This window comes from Mesitornis unicolor, unplaced genomic scaffold (assembly GCF_000695765.1).
Source record: "Mesitornis unicolor isolate BGI_N332 unplaced genomic scaffold, ASM69576v1 scaffold32103, whole genome shotgun sequence".
NCBI classification, from domain to species: domain Eukaryota; kingdom Metazoa; phylum Chordata; class Aves; order Mesitornithiformes; family Mesitornithidae; genus Mesitornis; species Mesitornis unicolor.
The window spans coordinates 10,031-19,600 of NW_010177208.1; the positions used below are offsets into that span (position 1 = coordinate 10,031).

At 37.5% G+C, this 9,570-nt stretch overlaps 1 protein-coding gene across 1 annotated transcript; it reads right to left on the reverse strand.

The window, feature by feature from the left end:
* Positions 1-3,706: 3,706 nt before the first annotated feature.
* NHLRC3 (NHL repeat containing 3) lies at positions 3,707-9,148 on the reverse strand. Its single transcript, XM_010182008.1, has 6 exons — positions 9,041-9,148; positions 8,076-8,223; positions 7,329-7,529; positions 6,089-6,180; positions 4,444-4,556; positions 3,707-3,935 (listed from the first exon to the last, which is right to left on the reverse strand). Exons 1-6 carry the CDS (start codon positions 9,143-9,145, stop codon positions 3,707-3,709), a joined length of 888 nt encoding a protein of 295 aa, XP_010180310.1. The 5' UTR covers positions 9,146-9,148.
* Between the last annotated feature and the right edge of the window lie 422 nt (positions 9,149-9,570).

Below are 9,570 nucleotides of genomic sequence, written 5' to 3' on the forward strand. Positions count from 1 at the left end.
CTGGTATGACACTCTTTATGTAATTATGCTGCTAGTGTTATACAATCATAAATTATTATGTTTCCAAAGTAACATATCAGGAGTAATTCTGCTGAAATCAGTGACATAAGGAGTAAACGAATCAATTCACCATACCCACTTGTCTCTGGATAGAGAATTACTGTTTTTTTTTTCTAGGAAAAACATTAGAAAGAAAGAAAAGATGAGCATAAATTCAGTAGTAATAACCCAAAATTACTATAATACCATTATCTGCTTATGTTTAAAGCAAGCTGTTTTGAAAAGAGAAAGGAAGTCTGGAGAAATTCATCAACTTTGTTGACTTACTCCAAATGTTCAGAAATTACCAGCTGTTTACGTTTGCTAGTATATAGCTACAGCAAGTATGTCCAGCATCAGCAGGGCTTTGGCGCCCTCTTATGTTTCATACAAGCAACTTCAGTGATTGCAAACACTTCTTGGTGATAGATCACTTGAGGAGGCTTGTCAGGTTACAAATTGTTAAGAAAGTAAGTGTCAATTAAGATAACTAACTGCTTAATGCCTCAGAGAGGTTAATAACCACTTTAAGGCAGCAAACTTACTAACAGCAGTGAGCAGACCCACAGACATCCCGGTGCACCTTCCTCCTTATTGAGACAGCTCAGCCTCACTAAACTGATCCTACACGGCACAAACCTCTTTCAGGCTCATTTTGTTTTGGCCAGACAGATATTGTCAATCAATTGCTGACTACAGTAACAACAAAAAAGGCTGGTTAGCATCACACAAAAATCAAGATGAACTGTATTAATAGACCTGGTTTTACTTCCCAGGAATACCAGTTAACAGTCTAGGTACTTACCCAAAGAAATGAGTCAATTAATTAAAAGAAAAAAAAAAGTCTGCAAAACTGGAGATTTCAAAAACCAGAATATTCCTATTTCCTTTACTTGGATACTCCAGGCATTACTTCTCCACTTTTAAAAGTTGGCACCTATTAAGTAAAAGTAGATTATTGAGGGATTCTTTCTTGTCTAGTTAACATTATAGTACGTTATTTTTCTTCTCGTGCAAGTATTTCTAACCTGTGAAGAAGTACCTTCTTGATCTTCTAAAATGTAAACAGATTACTTGGTAAATCTTTTCTTGAAATAAAACCTGATTCTATATTAAGAAGTGTTTTGTTCATTTGTTTTTAATTTCCCTATTGGTGCCAAAAGGGTATATAGTTTACAGTTTAAAAATTTTTTTAATACTGAGCACTTGAGTAACTCATCATCCCAATTATTAATTACTCAGAGGAAAACATCTGGGAGATATTTATGTGCCTTTTTTGATACATAAATTAGAATGCATAAGAGATGGGCCACAGAAGTAGTGATGTAGAAAGAGCACACGGGAATTTTAGATTACATTTGAATATTGGTATAAAAAGTTATTATTTATTTAGTATTTATTAACAGCTTATTAAAGTGCTGAGGACCCCATATTTAGAAAAGTAATCCACTGCAATGAAAGGTATTCATATTAGTACAGAAATATAGCACCCAAGCCTTTCAAAATGGGAAAGTCTCAATTTATTTTATCAAATTATCCTACTATGCAATTTTTCAGAAATCAGTTTGAAGATGATACATAAGAAAACCTTCAGAGTATTAGCAAGTTAGTGCACAAATCAATAATTTTCTCAGCTTACACAGAGGTAAAAAGGTGTCTAAGAAAAGACTCATACTAGTTAATAACGAGCGTCCCTTCTTATCACAGGTACCCAAATGCCTAGAGGCAAGGCACATTTTGGCACCACGGCCTACTTCAGTAAAGCCGACAAAACTGCAGGAACGCTCCTCATTTCCAGAGGCCCATGTGAAAACGGAGCTTAGAGCAGATCCATGCAGCAAACGGAACCATGTAGAAATAACTTATCAACATCCAAAAGTGCACTACTCCTTCACTGAACACAGAAGCATGTTCCCAGCTTCAAGTCCAGTTTCAAATGGGTGTGACAAACGAAAAATAAATAAGGAGAGCATGTGGTGAGGAAGAATGGATGTGCCTGGACCCCTTACACCACCAAGATTTGAGTGTATGATATTACAGAAATATTTTTATAAAGAAATCCACCTTGTGTGAGTGTGCTATATTGCACAGAGCAGAGATCCCTGAGCTAGTGGAGACCTAGGTAGTAAATCCACACAACACACTGCAAAGTCATGTGAACCTATCTGTCTAGGTCCCATCTAGGAAGTACTGCTACTTTTTCAGCTAACAAATATTGCTTACTAGCTCCCATTCAAGACCATGTGAGTGATGGACCATTATTTGCTAGTGTATAACCCTGATGTTCTGGTTCTAAGGCTTGCACGAGGGCAGCCAGGTAAGATCTGCTTTTGTTACTTGTGGATGTAGCCAACAACAAAGCATTTGTGTTTAGTGTATTAATCTCAAGTAGTACTGAAATCAGGCATCAGGCTCCACAGCTGAGTCACTTTCTGCAGAACAAATGAATTTGACTTTTCTGGACAGTTTTCCCATCTGCTGATCCAGAAACTTGTGATTGTAGGTTGAAATCTGCCCAATTAAGATGCATTTGCTTTTGATAACATTCACTGAATTGGGTATTTCCCATCAGAATAATTCCATTTCCCATATTCCCTTTCTAAGGAAGTTGAAAAAATATTGCCTCTCTTAGCAGATAATTAACAATAAAATAGTTCACACAGTAGAATAAGTTTGTGGAAACAGCAAAAATCCCCTCAGATGTTTTGAAGAGCTAGAAGATAAATACAGCATGTAGGTATACAGCTTTACAGCTTTAGAAGTAATCAGTTATTCACTGTCTCATTCTGCATCAAAACAGATGGACTGCTGTTAACTGACAGAGCTTCAATAAAACTGGGGGAAAATCATGTGTCTCCCAGTCCCTAATGCTGATTAAGACTTCCCTAGCAAATTTGTTTATCTTGAGGAACTGAGTTGAACTTCAGTATGTTCCACTATGAAATCCTTTGCAACAGAAAACTCATGCTGATATAAATCAAATCAGGTTAAGAATTGATTTAGTTAAGAATCAGTACTTGGCTGCTGTGCACATACTCTTAATTCAGTTTGAAGTGCCCGATACCAATTTAACCAAGCTTTATGACTTTAGCTAGAGCTGAAAACTTAGATTTCAATGCTTATGTCATTAACCACCTAAAGGCAAATGCTGGTATCAGCACTGACACCAGTATCCAGCAGCATCATAATGCATCCCTATATATAGTGTTGGGCAATATCAGCACAATGATTCAAAAAAAACAACCAAAGAAACATTAAAATGAGGAGTTCGCCTCCCAGGACATGATTTACACTTCTTTCAGACAGTTCTGGCCTTCATTTAACAACACACAGAGTCTAAGTAGAGGAGTCCCAAGTTAACATTTAAGAACAGCGGCTGCGTTTGTGAAGTTTTATATAATGAAATTAAGATACTTATCGGAGTCATTTTACAATTGCCAGCAACAAAAGCATAAGCTACCATAGCATTACTAAAATGAGCAAAGGCTCAAGACCAGGTGCTTCTCCAGGACTGCAGAACAGCTAGGACAGATTCTTAGCTCCACAGTTCTGGGAGCACAGTGTTCTGTGCTTGTCTAAGGAAACAAAAGCTACAGAAAACTCAAGAAAATGTGGTTTTAGGTCTTATACGTCACACAGCTTGTGGCATGGCAGTTGTGATAAACCATCAGCTTAAGGGTATGTATTTTTGTACTTGCTGGGCTCCAATCTCTGCAACGTAGACTGCTCCAGTCTTCATGTCTACATCCACTAGGTGTGGTTTGGTTTCATCTGCCAGCTGGACTGTGTTGACCATAACACAGTCCCCAATAGTGCCAACCGGTGGTGCCGCCAAGACTGCTAACCGGTTGATATTCAGCTGAGCTACAATCAGGTATTTGTAATTGGCAGTAAATCTGTGAAAGACAAATATCTTTTTGAATTAGGAACTTCATATGACATCTCATTTTAAACACAACTACGCACTTTTAAACAAATAAAACCTCCTCAACTGCCAAGTTTTTGAAGGCTACAACAGACTAAATGTAGCGAAACATTGAGAATTAACTTGTAAGCTTTGCTCTACATTTTGCTGCTCCTTGAGACAGATTATGCTACAGAAAACTCACTCAAGACAATCTCTATTCCTGTAAAACCTGCAACAGTAAGGTCAACAACACACAATGACTTTAAAATGAAGGTCCCAATGCTGCACTCAGATTCACGGAGCTTGTTATAAAGCCAAGATTTCCCTGTCAAGATACAACTGTGCAGATCTTTGCATAAGATTAGGGCCCAGCACCCTATTAGTTAAACTGGTTAACACCCTGTCATCAGACATTAAAAATCAACGTTTTAATTCACCAGTAAGAGTACAATTTATTTACACAATTGCAGGCTTTTAGAAGAACTGTTCAACAATACCTGACAGAATAGGGTCCATCTTCTGAAAAACAGCTGCTCCAAGACCCAAGCCACTCCCCTGTGACTTTATCAAAAACTTGGATTCTTTTATTGTCTCTGTCTGCCACCCATACCTGTTAAGAACAAAAATCATGGCTATTCACAAATAGAAAAAAATAAGACACATTGTTTTCTTACATGAGCAAAGTATCCTGTAGTAAAAAAGACGTACACCTTAGAAGAATGTCGCTCCACATTCAAAAATTATAAATAGGTATGACTGCCAGATATAAAACAAAACCGCTACATAGTTACAATACACAAATAATTTTATACTACCTAGAGAAATCAGTGCCTTCTCCTCATTTTTGTGGCTATGGTATGGATGTATTTAGTAGGATTTCTACCCAGCCCCTGCAGTGAGGACATATTCCCTTCTATTTAATTCTAAAGATACTGGTCTGTCACGTGCTAACGATTTGTTTTTCAACCGTAGTCTCATTTCATGATCCAGGTCTACAATGACTGCATCTGCAAACACTCCAATGTGTATATATTGAGGAACTATAAATATTGAGCAACTTAAACACTGAGAGCATTTTCAGCATGTTTTCTTTAATCCGTTTTGTGGACCTTGTCTCTATCACACCCTGTGCTAACTGGGTTCACAGACACTGCAAGCCAGTAGTACCACTAGACAGTTCCACTGAAGGCACCTTTTGTACTACAATCATTGAAATTTTAGCTGTGGACAACCTGTCAGTCTGATAAGTAAACTTCATTACTTTTCTAGGCTGTCACCCAGACAGGAACAGTAAACAAGCTGACCTGAGATCTTTCATCAATATTTTAAAATGAAACCCTAATACAGCATTCTCTTACATTTCTTAGGAATTAATGATTATTTTCAACTTAGGCTGATGATCAACACTATGCTGGCAATAAAATCACAGCTCATTGCAACTGCTGTCTTTGAATGTATACACTCACAGATACCCTTCAACACAAAGTGATCATGTTCCTCCCATCCCCATGTCTCCCCAGAGGAGTCATATTTATAGATGCTTCTTATTCTGGTTCAGACAGCAGGAGCAGAATTAGCTTAAATCAGTGATTTAACATGTTTTAGTCAAGCAATCTTATTTTCCCTGAAACAGTTTAAGGTGCAATGACATAATTACACTATAAGAGCAGCAGAGCAAAAGCCAGACTATGATTAACACCTGGCAGAAGCAGAGTCTTGAATGCCTTGAGCTGCATGTAGAAAAGGACTGGTGTTCACAACCCAGATAGAGCCTTACTGTCATCTTAAGCTTATTCAGAATTTCCCAATATGAAATTGAATTCCCCTGAAGAAACATTAAGTGCTTGGGTAGATATTTATTATAGAACATAATTCTCCTGTATTGTCACAATGGCAACCCATTAGAAATTGCAGGAGGAGCAGGTCAGAACCCTTGTGTTAACTCTGGAGCCAGCTACTACAGCAGGATCTGCAGTATGGAACTTCAGCTCATGACCACTATCGCACTGAAAACCATAACCCACATAAAATGACTCAGATCACAACAGTTAAATTAAAAAAGAAATACAATATGTTTTGTTTAAATACATGTAAACAAGTCTGTCAGAAGACTAAAAAAAAAAATCTCCCTTCATTCTTTACCCGTCCAACAGAATCCAACGTTACACTGTGAGGAATCTTGAACTGACCAATGCCGGTCCCATTTGTTCCAGCCAGCCACATCTCTTGGTAATCTAAACAGCAAGCACCATGAAAAATAGAAATAAAAACATCACAGTAAGGAAACAACACATAAAATACCTTTAAGTCATTCCCTTCCAAAGTTATTTCAGATAATTTTTAAAACATGGGATTTTTAAACCTAGGCCTTTTAAACACAGTACTACTGATACATAAGCCTAAGAAACACTAGCATTACTACAGGAACTACTGGATTGTTATTAGTAATTTCAGACTATGGTTACAGAAATGCAGCCACTAGTACACAAAACCATAGTCCAAGGCTCTGTAAAGCACCGTATTAAGAAAAGAAAAAATATATATACAGAAACAGTTGGCTGGTTATGATATTAATTTGTTTACTAAATTGATTTTTTGTATTTGTTACTAGGCAGTTTTAACAATTTACTATTTTGTGAACTATGTATTAGCAAACTGACTGTTTTAAGATAGCGCAAAGGAGAAACAGTAGCTCCTCCACTTTTCCCCAAAAGACGACAGGTGCAGGCTCCTCGCTCACAGCCCTAGCCAACACTGACCATCTAACTAGGGAATATGAGCAAGCAAGTTAGAATCATGGAATAATTTAAGTATAAAAGATCTCCAGACACCATTGTGTGCAACCTGCTTTTGAAAGCAGGACTAACCTCAGTAACAAATCCAGCTTTGAAGTTACATCAGATTGTTTATAACTCATCAAGTTTTGAGCATCTCCAGGAGTGGAGGCTGCGCATCCTCTCTGGGCAAACTATTCACTGTCTGATCACCCTCACTGTGAATCTTTCCCTCCAAAAATCAAACTGGAATTCCCCCCTCTTGCATCTTTTGCTCAGCATTTCTTTTTCATCACTGTGCATCTCCAAGAAATGTGTGGCTCTGTCTTCTCTATACCCTCCCATTACTGACTTGAAGACAGTGATAATGATCCTGCTTAGCCTTCTCTCTTGAAGGCTGAACAAACTCATTCTCTCAGCCTCTTGTCATAAACAATTAGGAGACTTCTGAAGTGACAAGCAGTAAAACAGGACCTGATTCAACAAAGTCTTCAAACTAATGTTACATGACAGCTCTGCCCAGTCCTTGCTTTGAAGTATTTTCAAGCTGTTTTATTTAAAATTCAATTTTCAATGGTCAACTACCACCAAAGTTCATTTTTCCATACCATTGGTTAGTTTGAGCAATCTGTTATTCATTCCTCCATCTCCATCCACAACGTAGATATCTCCACTTTCCTCTACAAAGATGTCTGCTGGTTGATCAAACTGTAGGGGAATCAAACTTGAACCAGCATTACCTGGTGTGCCCAAGACCTGCATAAGTTTACCGAAAGGGCTATACTGTTTCACAGTGTGCCCATACTTCCCTGAATTAAGAAAAAAAGTGAAAAAACACCTTAAAACAAAATCCGAGTATCACAACTGATTACAAAGATAAAAAAGAAAATCCCCAGATACTCAAGCGATATTAATAAATCTAACAGATGAAATCTTACAGTGAGAATATGACTGAGGGTTAGTAAATCCATAAGCTACAACAACAGTCATCCATTGTTTCAGGGCCACCAAACCTAGGCCAGAAGAGAAGTCTGGGCAGAAGATAAGTCTAGCCACATTATGTTTTTTGTTTCCCCCCCCCTACTTCTCCTGAGGTAAAAAAACAAAAAAAAAGAAAAAACAAAACAACAAAAACTTGTTTAGTAAGTTCAAAAGCTATAAGCAGACACAAGCACAACTCATGAACCTTCAGGTTATTTTGTGCAGCACCTGAGAAGTTTGTTCATGGCAAGAAAAGCACAAATCCATCTCAGACTTGTTTGAGAGACCTAAATAAGTGAGTTGTTTGAAGTAGTATCTGCAATATTAGCATTTTCTTCCCCACCTAATACTTCTCATATCACCACCACGCATACCTGTTCCAACATCTGTGATCCATACTGAACTATCTGTTGCAGTGTTCAGTACAAAGATACCATGAGGCATTTCAACTGTATCATTCCAGGAGTGAAGAAAATAGCCTTCCTCTGAAAATACAAGTACCTTCGGTACATTATCTCCTCTCTGAAAAGGCAAATAAAAGTCTCTTAAGAAAACATACTAGGCAAGTCTTTTTGAAAATTCCTCTTTGTAAGGTTTCTGCAATGTTTCATGAATCATGAGAATCTCCTGGGACTGTCTGCTACATCTCATTTTTTCCAGCTAAAAGAGAGGGAAGGGTCTCTGTTTAGCATGCAAAACCTTCCACTCGTTCTAGACTTTCAACTTAAATCATGTAGAGACCAAGGTATCCTGGTCATCATTTTCAGTCATGTTTTTATGATCTTGCTGAAAAATATGCCAAGCATAACACAGGCATGCAAAACTGTAACTGTACTTATTAGCTGCATGGCACTCAAGTACTCATCCTGTATTATAATTAAATCTCACCACTTTTCACGGACAGAATGTCTTATCTGTGACCTAGAGACACCAATGCATGGAACTCGGTAAGGCAAATAATTGAACTGCAATTACTGTCTGAAAGGGCTGCATGGTTTTGATTTCATAGGACGAAGTTTGAAAGAGTGGACAGGGACAAGTCAGAAACAGTTTACCTCACAAAGAAGAGGCTACTGTAACTCACTTAAGTTGGATCATGCACTGATATCACAGAAATAATGTAATGCTTTTAAAAGCACAAGCAATTACAGTCTCAGATCTGCTTTAAAATGGATATAGCAGAGATAGCTATACTTACATTTTAATTTTAGTACATTTTTCAAATAGATACACACACACATATATGTATCTATCTATATATATCTTAATCTAAACCAGACACTTTAAAGGCAAAAATACACTAGGTTAAGACAGAAAGAAACATAGTATTCTCACTCACTTGCCCCACATAGACCAAACCATGAAGAGAGTCAACAGCAACACAAAATGTTTGGCCAGTGAAGTATTCTGGAATTTTAGGCCAGCCTATGTCCAGCTTGTACATCTGCTTCTGTTCATGTTCCTTCCAAGGAGATGAGTAATCAAATGCTTTTAAAAGCTGAAAATACAAAATAAATATCCATTAGTAGATAAGTTCCATGACGGTGGGATCAGAAGAACCAACAGTAGAAATTAACTTGTGTATTGAGGCATCGTAAAATGATTTATTCAATTTAAATTAAGACAACAGATAAACAGAAATAGGCTTGTAGCTAGGGTTTTGGACTGCAAATGGGAAAATTAGAACAAACTGGAAATTAGCTAATGAAGCCCTTTGGACTGAGTAGCTCTAGAAATAGAGGGTAAAAAAACCACATCCTAAAATTTATTACATCAGAGTTGCTACCACTATCTGTAAACCACACCCCAAAATGAGGAAAAGAGCAGAAAAGGTCCCAAGTACAACAGAATCAATAACCACTTCAGGAA